General features: G+C 39.8%; 1 protein-coding gene and 2 pseudogenes across 1 annotated transcript; 1 reads left to right on the forward strand and 2 right to left on the reverse strand.

Annotated features, from left to right (window-relative positions):
• The first annotated feature begins 12,087 nt into the window (after nt 1-12,087).
• Nucleotides 12,088-13,229, forward strand: LOC128861208 (lysosomal aspartic protease-like; annotated as a pseudogene).
• A 4,765-nt stretch (nt 13,230-17,994) lies between these two features.
• On the reverse strand, nt 17,995-20,196 carry LOC128860839 (lysosomal aspartic protease-like; annotated as a pseudogene).
• A 2,768-nt stretch (nt 20,197-22,964) lies between these two features.
• On the reverse strand, nt 22,965-24,387 carry LOC128860838 (lysosomal aspartic protease-like). The gene is made up of 2 exons (XM_054098600.1): nt 24,328-24,387; nt 22,965-24,247 (listed from the first exon to the last, which is right to left on the reverse strand). Exon 2 carries the CDS (start codon nt 24,241-24,243, stop codon nt 23,119-23,121), a length of 1,125 nt encoding a protein of 374 aa, XP_053954575.1. The 5' UTR covers nt 24,244-24,247; nt 24,328-24,387; the 3' UTR covers nt 22,965-23,118.
• Between the last annotated feature and the right edge of the window lie 2,014 nt (nt 24,388-26,401).

Below are 26,401 nucleotides of genomic sequence, written 5' to 3' on the forward strand. Positions count from 1 at the left end.
CAGGTACCATAGTCTAGTTTTCGAGAGAGCCAGACAGTAGCATAGAAGATATTCCAGAGTTTTTCTTGTACTCAATACATTTCGTGCGTTTAGCATCGTTAAGAGTTAGATTTAGCCTGCCCCGTTAGTACACCAACTAAAGTTATACAGTTCCTTCTACAGAACGATATAATTGATTTAGCATACCTGAGGCGGCCGTCGTAGCCGAATGGGTTGGTGCGTGACTACCATTCGGAAATCACAGAGAGAACGCAGGGTTCGAATCTCGGTGAAACACCAAAATTAAGAAAAATGTTTTTCTAACAGCGGTCGCCCCTCGGCAAGCAATGGCAAACCTCCGAGTGTATTTCTGCCATGAAAAAGCTCCTCATCTGCCGTTCGGCGTCGGCTTAAAAGATTCTGGCAACTTTTCTATTGGTTAAACTAACTGACTACCTTTTACTTTTCTTAACACGTGGCCCTCTACTTATAGTTCTTTATGAATTGTGCGCAGGGGTCTAAATGTTTGACTTTTTTCATGCTCTGCAAATCTCTCATTTCCCTTCATGCCTTTATACCCCGGAACCCAATATGCACAAATTATTAATTGTTAATTTCTTCCCTGCATTATCGCTTTTGGGTGTTCACCGCTTGGGTGTCCCATTAGAAGTTTATTGCGCAGTTCATTGTTGCTTCTGCAAAGACCTCACCTTGAAGCACAGAGTCTTGGTTAGGGAGTTAATTGACTGTTTGATGCTTTCCGCACAATATATGCCAGCGTCAACACCCTCTTCCATTTTCCGGCGGTAAGTACATGCATGGTGCTGCTTCTCGGAACCAAGCTTCTGCGCCATCCATCGTCTTCGGCTACGGTCCTTAGTAATTTTCCGAGGTTTGGAACTGGAACCATGTAGTCTGTGAATAGTGAATTAACTAATTATTGCTGAATAGGCAACCACGCCAGAAGGTTGGGATTTCCATACTACGGTTTTTGTAGAATCTGTCTTAACACGGAAGAAGTGAAAACAATAAAACCTCTCCTAGTGGGTGTGAAGGCGGAGCCAGAAGAAGACTTCGCACTTTTGGTAGTGCATTCTTAACAGATGTAGCGAACATACCGGATCTGAATCTAACGAGGCTTTGCTCGTTAATAAAAGCTAAGGAATGGTGTAAAAGGGCACACATAGCGGAAAAAAAGTTCCAGCGATATCATAATGCATCTACCACCAGTGTAAGTGTGTCATTACAACAGCCAATCTACCTGTCTAACTTCAAATAAAGATAAAAAATAGTCGCCGTGTTAGCCCCATAGTCAAACCCAAGCGCTAACAGCCTGATTATCCAAATGGCTGTACAAGTTAAGAATACTTTTATAGGTTAAATAATGATTTTGAGCATTTCAGAATGAACACATTTACTATAACTAAAGAATATGACCACGTCATCTACCAAACATTACCGAAAGTCTGAGTCTATTTGCATATCTTAATATATCTTAACTATAATCTGTCAATTTGTATGCACACAGGCGGTACTACTCTTTTGGCAGTAAATTTTCGCATTAAATTTTTCTTTAGTATTTCATAAAATTACGTTCTAGTAATTAAAACTTGACTCAAAAAGACATTTTAAATCTTCCGTTCGCGGAAAAGCGGTGAAAAAGAACAAGAAAAACTTTCGACGACGTCAAAGTTGTTAAGTTATTAGCTACAGATTTCGACGACTGCACAGGTAGTAAAATTTGTTGTTGCTGCCAAATAAACTCTGCAAACTTTTATATCCTTTTTATATTTCACACAAAACTGTTAGTAGGGAATTTAGTTTTCGCTATCTGTAGTAGTAACGATGCGGTAATAGCATCAGAAAGGCTGACGTTTATTTACTTTGTTGCGCCTGGTTGCCTTCAGTTTTAAAATTACCTTGTAAATACTTAAAACGTAAGCCAGACATGGTCATGGGATATAATTAAAAAAATTATGAAATTAAATTTAAAAAAAAGTTAAAAAAATTGTTTGACATACCAAAAGATCTGATCAACCAGTTTTTTTCTTTACCAAGCGTGAAATAGGATCTGGGGCCGGTGGGTACTTAAACATTACTCTATGGGAGGATTTGCAACTGCTTTCCAAACAGAAACATTTACCATTCTGAATATAGCAAAATGGGTAGCTGAGAGGAAATGGAGCGGAAAACAGGAACAGCCAGGCTGCACTGAAGGCCCTGAAGAACGCAAAGTAAACCTCAAAAATTATTCAAGCATTTAAGAGGAAGCTTAATCCTGTTGCAAGGGGGAACGAGCTTGTAAAGGATGCTCAATTTAGACGTATCGGATTTTAAATTTAAATAAAACAACGAAAATTCAAATTGATTGGGCAATGTTTATTATTTTTATGTAGAACCATTCATAAGGTTTCAATTTTAAAGATAATCCCTTTCGAATGTTGGCCGCAACTGCGCCATTATTCGGTCATGCGTAAACAACAATTTTGAATGACTCGCATTCGGTCGGCATTTCGGGAATAACTTTAGTACTGTTGGTATCCAGTACCCCAATCGCAGCTGGTTTATCCAGAAAAACTTCTTTTAGACTTTACCCAGCTCCACAAATAAAAGTCCAAAAATGGCCAATCCACTGGTCTGAGACGAGAGATAAATTGCTCACCGAAACGGGCAGTTAATACCGTATTTCTCCGAACTTCGAACAGATCTCTCTACCCACAAACTAAAGTTTGAGGGTCGTGCTAGAGCAATCTTTTACAACTAGGCAGGAATGGATCGAGGGGAAAATCTGCACGGAAGCTTCCACCTCTGTCTTCGCTGACGGTTCCAAGATGGAATCGGGAGTCGGAGTAGGGGTTTCCTCTAAATCAGCCAATTTATCTATCTCCTTTAAACTGCCGAACAAGTGTTTTTCACGCAGAAGTCTTGGCAATCTTGCAGGCATGCAAAATGTTTAAGAAACACGGGAGCGAGGGAGATTTTAACATTTTGTCCGATAGTCAAGCCGCGATTAAAGCTCTGACGACGTCATGATGCAGAACGAAATTAGTAAACTCCTGCAAAGAAGAGATCAAATCTCTTGGGTGTGGAGGTAACATTTCTCTGATCTGGGTTTCAGGATTTAGGAACATAGAGGGAAATGAAATTGCTGATGAGCTTGCCAGGAAGGGGACTGAATTGGCCTCAGAGATTTCTTAAAGCAGAACTGCACAAATGATTTTTCAGAAAAGCGCAGAAACGATGGAGCTCAATTTCTTCATGTGCTATTTTGAAAACCCTTTGTCCCCAATACGATATACGAAGGACTCAGAAGCTGTGGGGACCTTTCAGAGAAGGAGACTGTAGAGAATTTTCTCTGTAAATATCCTAGAAGACTAAGGTCACTAGGAGCTCCTTTCGTCGACAGCCTGAGGCAGTGCGCAAACCTAAAACCAATCAATCTTCTCCATTATATCAACAGCTCTGGCTGGCTGTAGATATCAACCTGTTGGAGGTCTCATAATGGTATCAAAACGGCGCTTTAGTGCTACTTGAGGAGTGCCAAGTGCACTTCAACCATTTCACCTACCTACCTACCTATGATGACATAGTAAAGCCATTGTTGGTCTGTATGGCAAGCAGCGCCGCCTTGTTTGACGTCTCAAATATTGTGTAGATAACAGGCTCCAATTTTCGGCATCAAAAAGTCGTTTATATTGACACCAGCCTCGTCTTTGAAGAAATATGGTCCATTTTCCAGCCGATAGGCCGCACCAAACAATTGTTTTCAATGGATATAATGCTGTTTTTGAATGGCTTCGGGTTGCTCGTTAGCCCAATAAGCCAGAAATCTGCCTCATTTTCTTAATACAATTTTAAGATTTGTAAACGTTGTCTAAACATAAGTCTTTCCATGATAGAATGTCAATGAATACTGAAAAAATTATATACCTACATAGTTTAACAGTAGTCACGCGTGATCTGTCAAAACAAATGCTTTGGGAACAAGTACCGCCAATCTACTACATATTTTTGGATACTCAGTTTGAAGTATTGCGAACAAGTTTGAGGGGGAGTACGGATTTATGGTTTATGTAGTGTCTCAAAGAGCCCAACTAGGGGATATGTATGTATGTGTGCTGGCCGAATTGTCAGCAGCCTACTCAATCTAATAATCTCAAAGGAGGAAACTTATTGAGTAATATTAAAGTTTTTTTCGAATATGTTGCAATATTCTAACTATTTTGAATATTTTTAGAAATCCTACTTTGCTCTTTAAATTAACGAAATGATTCCACTTTTGCAGGAGATCTGCCTGCGACAGTCAACGTGAAATATTTGATGAGTACTTCAGCTAAAGCGTCCAGTACGACAGTGATTAATGATTATTCCAATGATAGCTGCCCTAATATTGTTGCCATCACCTGCGGCATTGTTTTAAATTATTCTGGTAAGTGGATTTTTTTAACAGTTATAGTATTCGCATTTTGTAAATTTGTTAAGCACGAAGAAGAAAAAATAAATAATCCCCACTGAATTCGTAAAGCTGAGTATTTAAATGAAGAACGAAAAATGTATAGCAAAATAGAAATAGTTGAAACTTTTGTTATGACAAAAAAAAAGCATACATTCAAATAGTTTTAAGACGATATTCACCTTTTGCGACTAAAAATATTTTCAAATTAATTATTATTAACCCTCACAGAAATGTGCACATATATCGAGTGTTTTTTTTATTAGAGTTTAATAAAATCTCTAAATTTGTTCAGATATGTTTTTCATTTTCAAAAGGTCACCTATTGAAATTTTTGAATATTTATTATAAATAGTTTAATTTTACTCCATCTTTGTATTGCTTATTAAGCTTAAAATATCTCCACTTAGCCTATAAAAATCTATTATATTCATTGGCTTAATAAATAATATCGACGGCATTTGGTTCCTACAACACGGCGCAATTTCGCACACAACACGCTTACCAATCGATTTATTGTGAAATGCCTTTAGTAGCCATAAATCGTCTTTCAAAAGTGACGCCTAGATGCCAGGAGTCATCTTTCACGTTTGTGAAGTAGACCGATGTACTATTTTACACGATAGAACAACGCATTATAATTATTGCATCTTATAATGAAAATAGTCGATCTGTAAGAACAACATACGGCAAAATTTGTGATTGTTTCGACGGAAATAATCGTCGGAATGAGTCGACCATTCAAAGGTTGGTGAATAAATTTCAAGAAATTGGTTGTGTCGAGAATATAAAAAAACTGGCAGACCAAAAACTGGTCGTAGCTGAAAGTGTGGCTGAGCAACCTTCACCACTGATATCACGACGTTCTCAACAATTCTCAACATTCATTTCGCGGATTTTGGCTGTAGACGTGAAACCTAAAAGAATTTAATTTTTTAAATATTATATTTTATCTTAAAACAACCGCTGATACATCTTTTGAAATACCTTTTCAATCATTTCAGCGCCACTCTAACATTTCAATGCCTTTTTTTGCAGAACGATTTATCTTTTGCCTCAAAAGAGGCCTCAGTTTCAGCGATAACCTTCGAGCGATCTTTCTTATCGGCGAGCATTTTTTTTAGATCTGCGAGCAGGCAGTAATCGCTGAGAGCCAAATCTGGCGAGTCGACGGTGGATGAGAGACTAATTCGATGTTAAATTCAGGTAGTTTTGCCCTTGTTTCGATTGACTTGTGGCGTTCTTGTTTTTCCCCAAGAGTGAACAAACGCGGCACCCACTTTGAACAACACCATCTCATGGTCAAATGCTCATACATGATAAGGCCAACATCTTATTTTGATGTGTTTACGATGCCAGGTAACTCACGCAACTTCACTTTTTGATGAATTTGTTGGATGTTTTCTGGTACTCGCATTACCGTCTCATTTGGAGGTCCACTGTGTTGGGCATCATCGTTGTCTCTACGACCACGTTTGAGGTCAGCAAACCATCTTTTTATTGTTGTTTTTTATGGAGCGGAGTCCACATAACACTTTTGAAGCCATTACTTTCCTCGAGCGGCATTTTTTCCTTTCAAAAATCCATGTAAAATTAAACCGCGAACTTCTTTTTGATACATAGTCTTGAAAATAGCAAAGAAGCATCACTCTTAGCACAATAACTCGCGAACTAACGAATAGAATATCATGAAATTTTAACAACTGTCTTTTTGAGGATAGTACTAACTGAAAAAGAGGTGATTGTAATATAATAAAACTAGTGCCATCTATGTGTTAGTCCTAGGACTTTTCAGTCTCTGTGCTAAATTCTCTGCTGTCTCCTTTTCTTTGCTACACAACATGCAGTGAGCAGTAAAAAAGCTTGTGACAATATTGACGTCATGCCTGGTAAGGTAAGCGATGGCGTTGCAGCTTCTTGCTGGTATTTTGGGTATGAAGGCTGTAGATTTTTACCTTCTCAGAACACGTCCTAGTGTGCACATTTGAGAGAGGAGTTCGATTTCAAATGATTCGCGGGCATACTTTTTATCTCACCTAAATAAAATTTGTTGAGCTGATATGAGGTGAAAAGCGCGCAATTGCACGCGTGACATGATAAATACAGTTATTAAGTTTATTGAAATTTTCACGCATGTGGGCATGACATTGCCGATGATATGTCTGCGGGTGTGGCGGGGTGTGTATTTGTGGTTGTTAATAAATAGTCGCACACAATTGCCATTTAGATTGAATTCAATTATTGTAATGGATCATTCATTGTAGTTACTTGTGCATAATCCCACACACACACACACATATACATACATTTATATTTATGTAACTGTTGAGCGTAAAATCGCATATGTAAAGTAAATTTGTACGAAAAGCAATAAATGTTGAAATATAAATTATTATTTCCATTTACTGATTTATTGTCTTAATATTCACTTACACGCCGCATTCAAATGATCTCCCACACACTTTCAAGTGTCCATAGCATTGCATACATACGCACTGGCTATACAGAATTTACAAATGCATTTTGAATGCTTAAAATCGTTCGGTGCTGTGCGCAAATGGTTTATTTATATGGATTAATGGCTTGGCCAATGTGCGTAGGGGCGATTTTAAATATAACTGTACATGCATGCAATGACAATAAATATCTACACATTTTTGTTTTTGGTTGGCAAATCATTGCAAACATTTTCCTTTTGTCGTTTAGTACGGAAAATGGCTTTTTATTCGGAAAGGCATTAAAATTTTGCTTTGGTGGCTAAAAAAATATCGAGTACTTAAATTGTCATTGCAATGGGATTATGCAACGCAACACGGATACCTATGATTAAAGCGTAAAAGTGAAGTAATTATTTGCAGCTTTTTTTGCACTCAAATGTATAGGGGTTTCCAATAGGGACGCGGCATATATTAATGCAACTCTTTTGATTTTGTCGCATGGCGGTAGGTGTGGATTACGAAACGGTTATATAATTCGCTGCGGCTACACACGGTGGCACGGAGAGAAGAGGTGGATTTTTATGGCTTGATCGTAGCTGAAGGAGAAAAAACTGGTTGCTAAAATTAGCTAACACTCGTGTGAATTATTGCGTACCATTTGTTCGTATGCAATCTCTGCTCATAAATTATGCTCAGTTTCGTGGCAAATTTTGCTTGGAAAGAATGGAGTGGGGAGTTAAGGAAAATCGCATTGCAGTGATTGCATTACAGAAGTGCTCAATGTGCTTCTTTTCACAGATGAAACAAATTTCACTTTCAACTGAAGAAGTTTTTAATAAGCAAAAAATCTATGCTAAAACTTCTAAAGACACATAAAGTGTTATTCTAAGGGTTCAGCGTTGCCACCACCCAGCCTCCGTAATGGTTTGGTGGGGAGTGTCCTGTAAAGGTGTTACATCTCTTCATATCTGCGGGTTAATGGGTTAAGACCGTGGCAAAAGTGTACCAGGAGGATGTCTTAGAAGGCGTGGTGTAGCAGTTCAGCAGTACTCTCTTTAGTAAGGAGCGTTGGTTCTTCCAGCAAGATTCCGCTTCAGCCCATAAGGCAACAACCACACAGCAGTGACTAAAAAAACATATTCTTGGGTTCATAGCCGCAGATGATTGACCACGTGGAAGTCCAGATCTGCATCTCAACTGCAATTCTGACCACATTGAACTACAGTTTGTGGGCAGAATTGGAGAATATTGCCTGTAGAAGACCTCACAGAAATTTTGAGAGTCTCAAAAAATCTTTGGTTTGAGCAGCGTCGTCAATATCCATGGAAACCGTGTGTGCTGCAACAGCCTAGTGGTGAATGGCCTAATCGTTTGAAGGCGTTTGTAAAAGCAAATGATGACCATTTCGAATGAGAATTACAAAAAAAAATGATCTTATATTTATAAGATTAAACAAAACCAATTTCATTAAAAAAAGTATTGTAATTTCATATCTCCAACGAGGGCATGGTTCTCGCTCTTTTGCAAATTTACCTACTTTCCCTGTTTAAAAAATAAAAACAAAATAAAAAAAACCGTTCCTCAACCTCAAAAATATATCCTTTCCATCCTTACTGCCGCACAATAGTCTGCGCATTAATTGCATTGTGGATGCTAAAATAAGCAAAATAAGCAAAAAAAGCAAAAAACACAGTTACACATTGGGTCAGTGGCGCCAGCAAGAGGAAGCCGGCAATCGCAGTAATAGCGCAGGCACACCAAAATTTAGCGAAGTCCTCAACCATCTGTGTGATCCTTCTGCCAGAAAAGTTTGACACATAGATGGCGCTCCAAGCAGTAAGAAGGCGTTGTTCCTAAGCAACGGCAGGTGGGCATTCAACCGACTTATGACTGGTAGCGGCAGGATAATCACGTACCCTGTCAGAACTCAAAATAGATTAACGAAACCAACGCAAGACTGAGTCTTGTCGAGGCCCTATGCTCGCGAGAGGAGTGAATAAGGAAAACAAAGAAGAAATATATATCTATAACGGACTTAACTTGTAACAGGTCTTATGGCAGTGCTAGGTTAGGTTAGGTTAGCCTGGTTGGCATTAAGCCACGCATAGACCATTTGGTCCCTAGCGATACCAGTTGGAGACCGATCTCTACGAATACCGAAAGTAGACATCATGTAGGATGTCAGCGCTTTTGGCGAATCTAAGTAGGGCTGGGAGCTCCGCTTTTGAGACGTCTTCCAGACCCTAAAACAGTGGGGCTCCCAGGCATCTCAGTCGCGTTTTTGATAATGCAGAAGGTGTTCTAAAGTCTCCTCAACATCCTCTCTGCATTTTCTCCATTTGTCCGTGTTAGCAATCCCTCTCTTGTACGCATGCGCAGCCAATAGATTGTGACCTGTTAGCATACCTATGATAGTTCTGCATTCCTTTCGCGAGAGCGTAAGTACGAATTGAGTAAGTTTTTTGTCGTTAGTTCTACACATGGGTTTTGCTGTTTTGCATGTGGTCAGGTTAGTCCACCTAGCTTTAACTTGCCTTTTCATGTGGTCGTCCATTTCATTGTATATTGTGTTTAGCGGTCTCGGTATGTCGTTCTCTTGTTCAAGTGGTAGTCTGACAGCACTTTTTGCTATCTCATCTACTATTTCGTTCCCCATAATGCCTTTGTGACCAGGTACCCAGTAGATATGCAGCCTACTGTTTCCGGCTAGCCTTTCTATGGCCTCCCTGCTCCGTCGAAAATTTTTGGACTTAATACAATATGGCAGCGCTAAGTCTAAGGAATGTGGAAAATGGAAAATGGCATAAATCTGCAAAACGATATCAACTCCCTTATTTCGTGCTGCACCAATAATATAATAATAATTATAATGTGTTACCGCTCAACTTTGTTCAATGTAACATCATAACGTTCTCACGTTCCCCCCACTAAACTATCAGGTTCAATTACACGTATCTCAGCCGCCAAAAGTTTTCATCTATTTTGGACACGTTTTTTCAAACCTTCGTTTGGGCACTTCGGCATAAAATACCGCAAAGAGTCTGGGATGCATAAATCCCTCAACAAAAAATATCAGCTGTAAACCAATTTTCCACGTAACAAAAATTTCATAGTTCAGTTGTGAACTAGAAGACTTGACGGCCTTAGATTTAATTCGGTCCAAGATGTTTTCATGTTAGATTCGTAACTGAGCACCGCGCTTCACTGAGTTTGAATTTGGGCATCGCATTATGGAACTAAACGTTTTCTTTATAATCATATATGGAAAAAAATGAGCGAACATTCACACCAGTTGGCCAAATAGCTGAGGAAACCAGATGCAGGCGCAGTGAATGAAGTTCATCCTTTTAGCCCAATCAACAGGAGCCCTTTTTGGATTTAGATTACAGCGTCCCAGTTGAACTGTGGTGTGATGCTGTGATAGCTCCACATTATCAGTTAGATTCTAATCATTCAAAAATAATTTGATACTCAAAATGTTGTGCCTGCAAATGAAGTAGTTTTGCGTGTTAACTGAAAATTTAGCGATAATTTTCCTTTGGTGGAAAAGCTCGAAAAAAAACCTTAGCATGTGGAGTACGCGCCAATTATACATACGGACATACATGCAAACAACAGACAATTAGCCACATTTGTGTGTAAACTTTGTGAAATGTTTGAGATAGGTAAGTTAATAACTGCAGTAGATAAGAAGGGTCGGTTAAAAGCCGTTCCTAATCAATATTTTCTGTATATTCAGTCTGGCGTTTATTTGATTGTGAACAGTTTAAAGTAGGTCATAGCAAGTGCGCTTAAATATGTCGATTAACATCTCAAAAATTGTGGGTATACCCCAAAAATATTATTTATAAACTTGATTGATATGACTCTCATCCACTCAAACGCAAAAATTATAATGAATGGTGAAATATCAGACGAATTTGAAATGGATTTCGACGTAAGATAAGGCGACTGAGTATCAACGCTTTGTCTCATTTAACATTCAGCAATAAACGCAATAGACCAATATTCGCATATCCAAAAGACATTGCCACACTTGCGAGAAATAAGGAGGCCCTTCAGAACGTTTTCATGCGGCTAGTGCGAGCTGCAAGACCAGCGGGCATCAAGTTAAATTAAGAAAAAGTCAAGTAGATGACACCATCTGTTTAAAGTAGTCGCATCAGAATCGGAAGTTATAGTTTTCGGCTCATGCAGGAATTTAAATATCTGGACATAGTACTCAACATAAATAAAGAGCCATTCTTATCAATACAAGGAACAAGTAACAATATTTCGGGTATATGAACCTTGTGAAATCTTCATTGATATCAAGGGAACAAAAACTTGCGGTTTTGAAACATGGCTCCTCAAAGCTAATGACGTGAATTGAGTGATGCGATTTGAAAGAAAAATTCTTAGGAAAATATTTGGCCCTATAGGAGTAGGAAGGAGCCGTATACGGTATAACCACGAACTATGGTAAAAACCCAAAGCGAAATGTAACGTGCCCTTTAAAGCCGCAAAGAGTGCGTTCTTATATATATTCAATCCTTTTATTCCTGTATGGAAGAGAGGGCCTCAATAAAGTGTTTCCACTGTTCCCGATTTTGAACTACTATTTTAACTTCACTCCATATTTTCTTTGTCTTTTCCAACTCCGCATTAATAATCCTTCTCCAAGTGTCTCAAGTGACGGCCCTCTGTTGCGGTAGCTGCCTTCAGGCTTCAATTCAACTGCCGTTCTGATGACGTCGTTGTTAGGCGTAGTATGTGACCAAGTCATTTCCATTCCAGTTGTGTAAATGCCTTTACAATAAAAACGGTTTCTGCTTTGTGGCTTCCTACTACAAAATGTTTTGAATGAGGTTATCAATCAGAACTCAAGAAACAAAAAGTAAATAAATAAATTGCGTACCAATTAATTTTTCAGAAAATGGCGTACGTAAACCACTCCATTTGAAGACATACAATTTGGTGTATCAAATTATTTTTGGTGATACGAATCTAATTGATAATGCGGAGCTATCGTAAATTAACACGACAGCTGGACTATGAAAGCGATGCGCAAAAAATGTATGGCATAGTTGTATATCATCATTTGGTGCTATACGACAGTTACTCAATCCTCTAAGGTAAGGAGTTTTACAGCATTTTTTTTCCACATATCCTTGATAAGTCCCTCGTATACAAATATTTACTTAATAATAAACTTCTCCTCTCATTCCAAACAGCAAAATGTTCAAGTTCTTGGTATTCCTCAGCATTTGCGCCGTTTTGGTCTCGGCCAATTTGGTGCGCGTGCCCATCTACAAGAACCCCAACTATCGTAGGACTCGCGCATCCATGAAATCCGAAATCGCCTTGTTGCGTTCCAAATACAATGTTCCCAGTGCACGCAGTACCTCCGAAACGTTGGACAATGAACTGAATATGTCTTACTATGGCAAGATTACCATTGGCACACCAGCACAGGACTTCTTGGTGCTCTTCGATACAGGTTCATCAAACTTGTGGGTGCCCTCATCCAGCTGCGCCTCAAGCAACGAAGATTGACAAGATCACAACAAATACAACTCCAGCGCTTCCAGCACTTATGTAGCTAATGGCGAGAGCTTCTCCATCGAATACGGCTCCGGTAGTTTGACTGGTTACCTGTCGCAAGATACAGTTTCAGTAGCCGGTCTGACCATCTCCAACCAAGTATTCGCTGAAGCTATGGACGAACCTGGCACCAGCTTCGTCTACTCGAACTTCGATGGTATTATGGGTATGGCTTACCAATCTCTCGCTGTTGACAACGTTGTGCCACCGTTCTACAACTTGTATTCCCAGGGATTGGTTAGCAACGACGTATTCTCCTTCTATTTGGCCCGCGCTGGTACCTCCGATCAAGGTGGTGAAATGATTTTGGGTGGTTCCGATTCCAGCTACTACCAAGGTGAACTCACCTACACATCTATCACCGAACAAGGCTACTGGCAATTCAGTTTGGATGGCGCTACCATTGACGGACAAGTGATGTGCAGCAGCGGTTGCCAAGCCATCGCCGATACAGGCACCTCCCTCATCGTTGCCCCATACAACGCATACGGTGTCTACATGAACATTGTTGATCCCGATTATGATGGTGTGGTCGATTGTTCACTCATGGAGTCTCTGCCTGACATGGAATTCGTTATTGGTGGAACTACTTTCACCGTACCAGCTTCGCAATATATTCTCAACGAAGATGGTCAATGCTCACCTGCTGTGAGTTACATGGGCACTGACTTCTGGATCTTGGGTGATATCTTCATTGGAATGTACTACACTGAATTCGATATGGGCAACAGCCGTATTGGTTTTGCACCAGTTGCCTAAATTCGTGCGTTCGACTAAGGATCTAAGCAAAAACAAATTATAAATAAAAAACTCGGAAGAAAAATAGATTTGTTTTAATCGGTACAAGTATTATTTTCTGTCTGCAAAAGGTGTTAGGACGTGGAATTTATGTATATCGGCACTACACAAGAAATAGTTCAATGGAGTCAACTCGTTGCTACTAGATGGCTAATTTACATCTCTTGACCTCCTCCTCCTCATCAATTCTGGGAAGCAATTTGGTGGTGCGGTAATGCTGTCCATTTACTGTATCAGTGACCTCTTGCTTATTTACGTAAGAGAAAATACGTAAGCCGTAGTGATGCTGTCCGTTTAAATTCACACCAAACAGTGACTCCTGGTAGAGTCAACGTGTGCGAAAACTCGCTTTCTTAGCATTGTCGCTGAGGTGAGAGTGAGCTCTTTTTTCGGTACAAATGGTTTGGTAAATTTTGGAAGTGTTTTTCTAAAACTTATCAAATTTGTGACGCGAAAAGTAACGCATTTTATAAATGTCTAGTCATGCACGAAATTTTAAACTTATCGCTGATGTTATTTTAACTGTCAAAAACAAGAAAATCGATAGCTGAATTCAACTTTTTGATTGGAGAGGCACTTATAGATTAGGAATGGACGACTTTTGATTTGGCGGGGGGAATGAATTTTAAATCATTTATGATTTTTAGCCACTTCAAACATGCATTTTATTATATTATAAAAATTTTAATCTGTTATAAAAGTGCGTACTCGAAGTTTTCTAAAAGTTCTAAATAAACACTTTAAAATTTTGATGAAAACTTGTTTATTAGGCAAAGAATTATCTGTTATACAATAGTTTTTATCGCTTTTATTTATTTAAAAGAAAATCTTCGGGTACCACAAAACCAACACCCTCTACAACACATCGCACCTCCCAACTATCCGTCAACTAACACCAACTACCCCCGAAACACTTTATTGTTATAGCGGGGGTGAATGAATACCGAACGGTAGGAGGTTTAATACTTGATTGCAAAAATAATACTTTCTGAATGATGTTTCTAATTGTTCAACTAACTTTTAATCAATATTGCCGTTAATTTAGTTGATATTGCAAAGGTGCCACAATGCAGAAAGTTGAAAAAAGCTTTCTGTCCTTTCCCCTTTTTTGGAAGTATACATTTTTAATAGGAAAGCAAGTCCGGAAAAATAACTGATTTTTTCCAGCCTTTATATGTGAGATGGTCAGGTCAAGGATTTTTCCAAAGCGATTAAAAACAGAGGATAGTCTTCAGACCCATTAAGTGGTTTAACTTTTCCTATTTAGTCACTTTTAGCAAAGTGAAAATACTCAGATATTCCACAACGTAAGTTTCTTTAGGAGTTGATGAAAGTTAATAGATACGTTCCGATGTTAGCAGGCTCCCATTCCATATATGTAGCTTTGGCGTTAGGGACCAGAACATCGCCGCTGTCGAACATAGGACAATCACTGCCTCATCGTGCACAAAAATTCGTCTTTTGTAAATTTTAACTTGGTGAGTTTCTCATTAGGATTTGGTTTTAAAAGATAATTAAAAAAATTACTAATGATACAACTTATTTCAATAACTATAAATCAGACAGATGCGCATTTTATTTTTTGTTTTAATTATTTCCTCTAAATGTGGAATGTTAGGTGGAATACACTCTTGGCATCTCACCTCGGTACTCCGTGCCACTCGCTGGAGAAGTGATGTCAGGATGCCTTTAATCTCGCGAACGATTTTCTTTTAATGCTGAGACGATTGCTGGGTTTGTTTCATAGATTTTGCATTAATGGAACACCCTCAGAAAAAATTACCTAAGTAAGATCGGGCGATCTGGGTGGACAGGATATGCCAACGAAACGGCTTCACAGTTTATTAGGGATGAAATGACGCAGTATCGCCGTGGTCTCTCTGGCCGTATGCGGTGTGGCATCATATTGCTGAAATCACACATTCAGATTATTATTCTGATAACTGTTCTCTCATTAATGGCACAAAATAATCATTCAGCATGCGCGGATAAGAGACCCCGTCCACAGAAATTACTTGCTCTCGACGATTTTGTAAAAATATGGAGCAATGACAATGTGCCCCAAACCGTCATCGTGGGACTATGAAGTGACTTTCGAGACTTTTTGCCCTGTTGCCAAGTTTACGTCCGTTAGAATGATTGTTGCCATTTCAGTTGAGTTTGACATGATTGTAAAGCAGTTTGATGTGAAGGCAGCGCTTCTCTATGGTACTCTAAGTGAGAAGATTTATATTCATCCACCTACGGGTTACGAAGAAGGAACTGACAAAAACCATGCGCAACAAGCCTGTCACAACACCAGTAGAAGGCGTCAGCTAGTCCAGTGCCCATATCGAGAGAGAAAGAGAGAATTCAGCTAGTCCAGTACCCATATCGAGAAGCTGCTGGATCTCTTATGTATTTGTCTACAGTGTCACGGCTTGATCTAATATAACTTATGCAGTGTCGTACGCCATTCGTTTTGTGGACGCTTATGTCAGCGAATATATCGTCTCAATACAAAGAAATTTCATATATCTGCGAGGGACTCTAAGGGGAAGTATTTTATTTGCATAAGTTAATAATAATTTGTGTTTGACCTGCTTCAGTGATTCGGACTTTCCGGGTGATTTGATGAAAAGGCGATTGACTAGGGGTTATATAATCATGCTGTGCGGCGGTCCTATTTCGTGGTCATCAAAATTCAGCAAACAGTTGCACTCTCAACAACTGAAACAGAGTGCAATATTCGCTTGTGAGTCAGTAAAAGAGCTAATTTGGGTTCAACGATTATTGGAGGAATCGTCCGGAAATCGCTCAGTACCAAAATTTTGTTTGGACAATCAAACCGCAATCAGAGTGGTGAAGAATCCACAATACCACAAAAGGACCAAACCTATTCAGATCAAATTTCATTTAATTAAAGAAGTGTATGAGGAAAAAAAGCTTCACGCTCAAATACGTGCTACAAAAATGCACAGCTAGCGGCTATTTCCCCGAAGCCTCTAAAAGATTTAAATTTCAATAATTTGAAGTCAATCTTCAAAGTTGGTTTTTTTTAAATGAATAATCTGATCAATAAAAGTGGACACATTACTGTGTTCATAGTTGTTTGCTGTATAATAAATTCTTTTTTTATTTCTTAAAGCATAAAAATATTTCGATGTCAGCGTCATTTGGAAGGTAATATTTTTAGAATCAAGAGCAGCCTATAACCCGCTCAGAAAAAGCCTCCACCTATCGATAAAGATTCCATAAAATTCGGAGATTAGCATATACAAACAGGCAAAATTAAAAAAGGGCTTAAAAAGCTTTGTGAAACCTTTTATACTATCCCTAATCATATATTAATTATATTTCCAAGGTAAACCAAAAATAATTTGATTATAACCCCAAAAACACACCCGTTAAGATCTACACGGACGGATCCAAAATGGACACCGGTGTAGGATCAGGGTTATTTTGCGAAGAGCTTTCTATTAGTGAATCCTTTAAATTACCGGATCACTGTAGCGTTTTTCAAGCGGAAATAAACGCTATTCATGAAGCCTTAAAATGGTTAAAGATAAACAGAATATCATCAACGGATATCTGCATTCTATCAGACAGCCAAGCTGCCCTACGAGCCCTGGATGCATTCCAAACAACATCAAGGAGTGTCTTACGTTGTCGCCAATCTCTAAATGAGATGGCCAAACAATATCGTATAATATTATGCTGGGTCCCAGGCCACAGAGATATACCAGGGAACTGTAGGGCAGACCAACTTGCAAGAGAAGGTACCTGTATGTCAGACATAAGTAATTTTATGGAGATACCTCTCGCAACTTGTAAGCTTCTCATTAAGGACGCACTAATCAATTCTGCAAATCAGAGATGGATTAGCGCTAACACCTGCGAAATTGCTAGGCAAACATGGCCAAGGCTAAATTTACGTCTGTCCAAGAGTATTATAAAACTGAGCAGACTTCAAATCAGGACCTTAGTAGGGGCCCTCACAGGACATTGTCTCATAGGAAATCATGCAAGGAGATTAGGCGTATACACGCATGATTTCTGTCGTAGCTGTAGAAATGAGGAGGAGTTGGAAACAATTCAGCACCTTTTTTGCACATGCCCGGCTCTTGCTAGAAGCAGAAACCGATTTTTAAAATCCTACTTCTTAACAAATATAGATAATCTATACACCTTAGGTATCAACAACCTTTTACGCTTTGTCAACAGCTCAGGATGGTTCAATATGGAAAGGGAAATGTAGCCCAGCCCCCGCGGCTCACAACGGACCCATTCCGTGGTCTAAGTGGCATCGTTGTCTCTATGTGCGATGCGGCTGCCAAACCTACCTACCTAACCCCAAAAAATCAGGTTTAATACAATAAAAGGCCGAAAAATCATTATCAGTACTGGGAGGTTCGCCACGCTTTACTTTTGTACAGAAGTCAAGAATAATATTTTGCTAGTTAGATTTCAATTGCCCGTCTAGAAGTTCCGATTTGATTTCATGAGACTATTTCTTCAGAAGTGCCGATAGGCATAACCCACGCCTTAGTACTCTAAGTTCTATTGCAGACAGACCGTCCTAATTGAAAGTAATACTTGTAGCGCACAGTTTCGAACCTAATATCATTGCACAAGTCAACCGAATAGTGAATAGCAGATAATGTTAAATCGATGAGTCGGACAACAGGGTAGCTGGCAATAATCTCCGGCAGACCAAAATAGTTGAAGATAAAAATAAATCAGTTTTTCTTACGAGTTTTTTTATTTATAATTTATTTTTGTTTAGATCCTTAGTCGACTGACGAATTTAGGCAACTGGTGCAAAACCAATACGGCTGTTGCCCATATCGAATTCAGTGTAGTACATTCCAACGAAGATATCACCCAAGATCCAGAAGTCAGTGCCCATGTAACTCACAGCAGGTGAGCATTGACCATCTTCGTTGAGAATATATTGCGAAGCTGGTACGGAGAAAGTAGTTCCACCAATAACGAATTCCATGTCAGGCAGAGAGTCCATGAGTGAGCAATCGACCACACCATCATAATCGGGATCAACGACATTCATGTAGACACTGTATGCATTGTATGGGGCAACGATGAGGGAGGTGCCAGTATCGGCGATGGCTTGGCAACCGCTGCTGCACATCACTTGTCCATCAATGGTAGCGCCATCCAAACTGAATTGCCAGTAGCCTTGTTCGCTAATAGATGTGTAGGTGAGTTCTCCCTGGTAGTAGCTAGAATCGGAACCACCCAAAATCATTTCACCACCTTGATCGGAGGTACCAGCGCGGGCCAAATAGAAGGAGAATACGTCGTTGCTAACCAATCCCTGGGAATACAAGTTGTAGAACGGTGGCACAACGTTGTCAACAGCGAGAGATTGGTAAGCCATACCCATAATACCATCGAAGTTCGAGTACACGAAGCTGGTGCCAGTTTCGTCCATTGCTTCAGCGAATACTTGGTTTGAGATGCTGAAACCGGCTACTGAAACTGTATCCTGCGACAGGTAACCAGTCAAACTACCGGAGCCGTATTCGATGGAGAAGCTCTCTCCATTGGCAACATAAGTGCTGGAAGCGCTGGAGTTGTATTTGTTGTGATCTTGTCAAGCTTCGTTGCTGGTGGGGCAGCTGGATGAGGGCACCCACAAGTTTGAGGAACCTGTATCGAAGAGCACCAAGAAGTCCTGTGCTGGTGTGCCAATGGTAATCTTGCCATAGTAAGACATATTCAGTTCATTGTCCAACGTTTCGGAGGTACTGCGTGCACTGGGAACATTGTATTTGGAACGCAATGCAACGATTTGGGAATTAATAGATGCGCGAGTCCTACGATAGTTGGGGTTCTTGTAGATGGGCACGCGCACCAAATTGGCCGAGACCAAAGCGGCGCAAATGCTGAGGAATACCAAGAACTTGAACATTTTGCTGTTTGGAATGAGAAGAGAAGTTTATTATCAAGTAGGCATTTGTTTACGAGGAACTTATTAAGGATGTTTGGCGAAAAGCCTTGTAAAATTTCTTACCTTTGAGTATTGAGTAACTGTCGTACAGCACCAAATGATGCTATACAACTATGCCATAAATTTTTTGCGCATCGCTTTTATAGTCGAAATGTGGTGTCGAAATATGGCTATACGTAATCGAATGTTTCTTATCTCTTAATACTCAGTAGACAGCTAAAATGTTATGCATAAATAGATTTCAAGGGGCTTTGTTTGCTTTCCTGACATTTGAATGTTTTGGTCGAATATCTTTTTTGATAATCAATTATTTTTGTTAACGAGAATTTTGCATTATATTTTGGGAATCTCATGAATACTTTTTAGCGGCGTACGTTTCAATTTGATATGAAGCGTCGTTGACTGCGTAGAGTATTTGGTAGTTTTTGATCGGTCGATCAAATATTCCCATTAAAATATTTATAAAACGACTTTTGGATTCATTTTCGATGGTAAATGCACCCAAAACTAATCTTTTGTTTTTTTATTTAATGGAAAAACCAACTAAGGAAGCGTAGTGGCTTTAGAAATCGTTCAAGAAATTGTTGCTCTTCGAGCGGATAATGCCCTCGCCCTGTCACTAATGAGTACGGTGTGGGGGGGACCACAAGCAAATACAGGGTTGCCCATATTCGAGGGACCCATGTGTGTTTTTTTTAATTCAAAGAAAAACACAATTTTTTTGATGTTGACGATAATAATCATTAAAAAAACAAAACACATGGGTCCGTCGAATATGGGCAGCCCAGTACTCAAAAAATTTGCTGCGCTACTTGCTGGGTTGTATTCTCCTCGCTCTATGCTTAATGCCAAAGATTATGATATTGCGCTATCGCAAACTTGTGCCCATCAGAGAATGCGTGGCGTCACATTGGTCCAGTTGCATGAGAGAGATGTGAAAATGCGAACATGAGTGCAAGAAAAAGAAGAAATTACAAAAACAACACACGAACAAATTGCATCAAATTCGCTGAGAGCAAAGTACCTCGGTACCACGATCGATGCATATTCGGTGAGTAGTTCTATGCTAGAGATGGAGTTAAAAATCTACGCTGTGCTTTTCAGCCGATTCCGGGTACTAACAATAACACTGCCACTTCGATTTCGATCAATCAAATTTATATTCTTCGCTGCCGTTGTGCTGTACGTCAGTTCCCTCTTCATTCACTTCGCTTGTCTCTAGTTCGGCTGTGTTGCCTCGCACTCGGTTGGTTCGGCCGTTGATGCCTATATGTAATGCTCGTAACACCAACGCTTTTGAATCGAAGCTGTCACCGTTTGCTGCTGCGCCAAAACCTGCTGATGCTGCTTCGGTCGCTCTCACTATGTTACGTACTACGAAAATAAAATTGATTGCCAGCGCTGCCGTAACGCAGAATACCATACAGCCAGCAGTTCGGCGTATACATGAAATATCTGACTCAGCAACTGCACCTTCGCCTATTCTTTGCAATATACCTGAGCGGAAGACAGTCTTTAAATCCAGTCGCAAAAAGTTAAAACCAACTCTACAAAATGGTTGCAACAGTAGTCATGAAACATGAATTGGCTTCTTACATATATTTTCGTTGATGCGAAGAATACCCAAGCGACTGATCTCTAAAAAAATATGAACTTTAAGCTCTACGTGTCTGAATGCCTTTATAATACGATTTTGGATCCATATGCATGGCTTACGTATATACGTCCTTTTCTTTTTTTATGAAAAGACAACGCATTAAATCTCATTCAAATCAACTTATCATCTATTTCCATAATGTCTTTGGAATTAGGACGAAATTAAAAAAATGTTTCTATATGAGCGCACATCTAGATTTAGTTGTCTATGCAATGTTCTTCACCCTGTAATCCAAAGCCTGTTCTTCCTTTTTTTCACCTGTCTGGCTCCTTCCCCCCTCCCTCTGAATGGTATCACAACGGACGGTTTTTGAATATTTGTCTAAGTGGGTCCTTCGCAAGATCAATCATTTATCCTAACCTAACCCATATTCTAATTGAAGCTTAGCTAAGTGTTAATTTCTGTGAGAGCGAATAGTGAGACTCCGATCTGCAACGTACAAGGATATTTTTCTTCTTCTTCTTCTTCTTCTTGATTGGCGCGATAATCGTTTATGGGACTTTGGCCTAGTTTAACAAAGCGCCAGTCGTTTCTTTCCCGTGCTAACCCACGCCTGTTGGACACTTCAGGGGAAGCCAAGTCCTTCTTTACTTGACCCTTCCAACGCAGAGGAGGCCTTCCTGTCCTTCTGCTGCCACCAACTTAAGCCGCGTTGCGTTTCTTTCCATTCGGACGATATGACCCAGCAAACGAAGCCGCTGTAAGTTTACCCGCTGTGCTATGCCTATGTCATCATAAAGCTCATACAGCTCATTGTTGCACCGCTTGTGATACTCGTCGTCACCAACGAGCAATGGTCCAAAAATCTTCCGCCAAATCTTTCTCTCAAACACTCACTTATCTCACTGATAGGACACAATTCGTTCGTACTAAATTTATATTTTTTTTATTTTTTCTGACGTCATCAAAGTTACCTCAGATGTACCTCAAAGCAGCCATCTTGCTCTTAAACTTTGTTAGTGATATTCCGGATGTGTACTTGATATCGCGTTGTCTATTGTATGCACATAACTTGAAAATTTACAGTCATATACGAGTAGAGGACGTAACTGACTGGATGAGACTTCAAGGGGCCTGAAAAATTTAAAGCTTGGCGTTATGATAACTCCTTACCTCTAAATGCTGGTTAAAGCCAGCACTTGTCCTTCTTCTCTTCTTCTTAATTGGCGCGGTAATCGCATATGCGATTTTGGCGAGTTTAACAAAGCGCACCAGTCCACCAGTTCACACCATGTAAAGCCAAGTTTTTCTCCACCTGATCTTTTTAATAAAAAAGAGGCATTCCTCTTCCTCTGCTATCAGCAGCACTTGTCCTTCAGTAAACTCAAAATTGCGTTTGACACTACCACTCGGAGAAAAATGCATAAAAAGATTGACTTGGCTGTTATGTTTACATCGAAAATGCCATTTTCTAAACCTATAGACTTTATGCTTGTCAAGTCCAGGTATGTGCTCTGCTTTGTAGTAAGGAATTCAATGGAGTTCGAGGACCTTTCAACGCTAATTCTAATTATATATGGGCTCATCTGTAAAAACATAGAAAGTTCTGAAACATTTCACTAGATTTGCCATTCACTCCCTTCGTGGGTCTTGTAGTTAGCATTACCAATAATAGAAATATGAGGAACTTTTTTCTCGGTAATGTTTATGAGGGGCATAGCCATGAGTCATACCAAATGCCACTTCTTACTGGAGGTACTGCATTTCAATTGTTCTGCTCGTAATCTTAGACTTAGCAATGTGTTCCATTTACCGTATCATATCGTAAAAAATAAAAAAAAAATATTAGATAATACCTAAACCCATCATTGAAGTTCAAAGCTCTTTAACTACAAAGGCAAGCCGCGGCAACATATGAGAATAAGGAGCCTCGGTGGTATGAGTTGTCACCTCTATTGTATTTGTGTTTGTTCCGTAGAAAGCGCACTAAGAGTTTTAATGATATTTCATCCTGATATCAAAATTGGATAATACAAAATTCTTCGCTAATAGAAGACACTCATCATAAAATAAGAAATGTATGTAAACCTTAACTTTAACCTTGGAAAAACCGAGCACGCTAGTTAACTGTGCAACTAAAACACACAGAATAAAAAAAGGTATCACTCTGCATTCCATTGCGATTTGTGCTGTATACTCGACTCTCTATTTCTAAGTAAATTCCTCTTAATATTTACATAGAACTTACTTTTATAAAACTTAGACAAAAGTTCTAACAACAATGCTTTGATATTTTCATATCCTCCCCAAATACACAATTTTAGGCAACTGGTGCAAAACCGATGCGGTTATTGCCCATATCGAACTCAGTGTAGTACATTCCAATGAAGATATCACCCAAGATCCAGAAGTCAGTGCCCATGTAGCTGACAGCAGGTGAGCATTGACCAAAGTCGTTGAGAATATATTGCGAAGCTGGTACTAAGAAAGTGTTGCCGCCAATAACGAATTCCATATCAGGCAGAGAGTCAATGAGTGAGCAATCGACCACACCATCCATATCGGGATCAACAATGTTCATGTATACACTATAGGCATTGTGTGGGGCAATGATGAGGGATGTGCCTGTATCGGCGATGGCTTGGCAACCGCTGCTGCACATCACTTGTCCGCCCATGGTAGCGCCATCTAAACTGAATTGCCAATAGCCTTGCTGAGAGACGGATACGTAAGTCAGCCCACCCTGGTAGTAGTTGGGATCGGAACCACCTAAAATCATTTCACCACCTTGATTGGAGGTACCATCGCGGGCCAAATAAAAGGAGAATACGTTGCTGCTAACCAATCCCTGGGAATACAAGTTGTAGAATGGTGGCACAACACCGTCAACAGCGATAGATTGGAAAGCCATACCCATAATACCATCGAAGTTCGAGTTGACGAAGGTGGTACCAGGTTCGAATACAGCTTCAGCGAATACTTGATTTGAAATGCTGAGACCGGCTACTGAAACTGTATCCTGTGATAGGTAACCAGTCAAACTACCGGAGCCATAAGCGATGGAAAAGCTCTCGCCATTAGCAACATAAGTGCTGGAGGCGCCGGAGTCGTATTGATTGTGATTTTGACAAGCCTCGTTGCTTGAGGCGCAGCTGGATGAGGGCACCCACAAGTTTGAGGAACCTGTATCGAAGAGCACCAAGAAGTCCTGTGCTGGTGTGCCAATGGTAATCTTGCCATAGTAAGACATATTCAGTTCATTGTCCAACGTTTCGGAGGTACTACGTGCACTGGGAACATTGTATTTGGAACGCAACAAGGCGATTTCGGATTTCATGGATGCGCGAGTCCTACGATAGTTGGGGTTCTTGTAGATGGGCACGCGCACCAAATTGGCCGAGACCAACGCGCCACAAATGCTGAGGAATACCAAGAACTTGAGCATTTTACTGTTTGAAATAAGGAGAGAAATGTTTTATTAAGTAGTTATATTACGTATAATGTAGAAAAATATTTAAAATTTTCTTACCTTTGAGAAGTGAGTAACTGTCGTATAGCACCAAATGATGATATACAACTGCGCCATACATTTTTGCCTCATCATTTTTATAGTCGAACTGCAGTGTCTTATCATTGCGTTATCACTTTGATTTTTATCATTAGAAATTAGCTGGCCACTCAAGATGTAATACCCAGATATAATATTTTTGTACTTGACTATTTTTAAAATTTCAGCTGTTATGAGAACTATCTTTGATGTGGTTCCGCGCGGCTGCTATAGCTGGTTGCGTTTCTGAGTGGCGTGCTGGCAAGGGGTCCTACGTTTGATCGGCACTGTAAACACAAAATATAAAAACGGGCGTCTAAACAATCAATCCCGTCAGGGCATTTCTGTTTTACAAAAAGCGTCGCAGAAAAACTTCTTGCTTTGTCGAGGCGGCTTATGTTGACTTTATACAGAAGAAAAAGCATTAGAAAAATTGAAAGCAAACTAATAATTTGTTTACTAAATTCCCTTCAAAACCGTCTTTGATACCTTCCCATCTACAAGTTAGTACGAATTTGTTTTTTTTTTTGGTGGTGAGATTGGGTTAAAAATATTGGTGATTCCACTAGAAACATCCTTCATCTTCTCATGGATTTCTTCCTCAATCGCGGGACTGCTTCCATATTGCTTCGAGGCAGTGGTCCAAGACTGCGTCCTAAGAAGGACACATACACTTACTCACCCTGCGTCCAGGGTCGCCTGTTTTTAACACGAGTGCTCAATGCTCTTCAGCATAAGTTCCCATTTCAGGTCACTTTTTCGTATAATATCATCAACAAAATTTGCGACGACATTCCATTTTTCCTCGCACCATCATTTCCTCGATTATTGCTTCAGGTCTCAAAACACCAAGCTGTTCTCTTTGAGTCTCACCTCGCACTTTTGAAGAAGGTGTGCTCTGCATCATCGTGTTCACTAGCTCAATAAATGCAATTTGCCTTTCCCATTCACCACAAATGCTTGGGAAAGGACCCATGTTCGGACAAAAACTGTGTGAGGTAACAGTTAACCTCACCGTGCTTTCTTTCTATCTACATTTTTAAATCGGCTATTAGTCTCAGTCTCTCTGTCACATCTACCGTACTGCTCAGAGTTCCATCTTGTTTGCCAAAGTGTGAGCATTTGAATTTTAATATCGGAGAAGCATGGTCTCGGGATTCCTGAGATGTTTGCCTGCCATCTTCATTTGCCCTCTTATGCTAGAATATCTATAGGGATGGTTCCGCTGATAACTAAAACCATTACTTCTGATACTGTTCTGTATGAAGAAGCCACTCTGAGAGCGCAGGTGCATTGCACAAATTGCAAAGTTTTTCGTTGGCGAATCTGCACATATTTCGCATCCGTATAATAGGATCGAGTTCATTAAAAGTTTTCGCTTACTTTGAGCCGGACCTCCAATGTTTGCCATGAGCTTACTTAACATGCCGCTTGCTTTGGCTGCTCTCTTGGCAGCATGATTTATGTGCGCCCAGTAAGTTAATCTTGCGTCTAGTTGCACTCCTAGGTATTTGCCCACTCTTTTTGTCGATAAAGTGGCACCGAACACGTGCATATTTATCATACTTCTAATGGGATACGTCTGCTGGTTAGAGAGATTAGCTCTGTTTTCTCTATGGTCCTTTAGAAATGTCTGTACTCGAATCATCACTTGATTTAACTTCCTTTTGGCTTCGCCTGTGTTTCGAGGCGTATAAATTACACCTGTTGATAAGATTTTTGCCACACGGATCCTGTGCTGTTTAATACTTCCCTTTGCTACTTTTGCTTGTCATGTTCGTGGAATGAATATGACGTCAAAACATACTGTTACTTTTTATAGTCCCCTCAACTTCTTTTCCGAAAACATAGGTAACGTTAGAGACGAACATGGACAAAATGTTTCCACCAGGATATTCCCGGCGTGGAAAATTCGTGCAAGGGCAAATGGAGTTTTCGTATGTTGGGAGACTATTTTTGGATGCTTACAGGATATCAGCCTCAAGTTATATACTCCAGAATTTATGTTTTCAAATTTATGTTGCACATTAACCAGTTTTTTTTTTTTAATATTGTA

Source organism: Anastrepha ludens, chromosome 4 (assembly GCF_028408465.1).
Source record: "Anastrepha ludens isolate Willacy chromosome 4, idAnaLude1.1, whole genome shotgun sequence".
Lineage (NCBI taxonomy): Eukaryota > Metazoa > Arthropoda > Insecta > Diptera > Tephritidae > Anastrepha > Anastrepha ludens.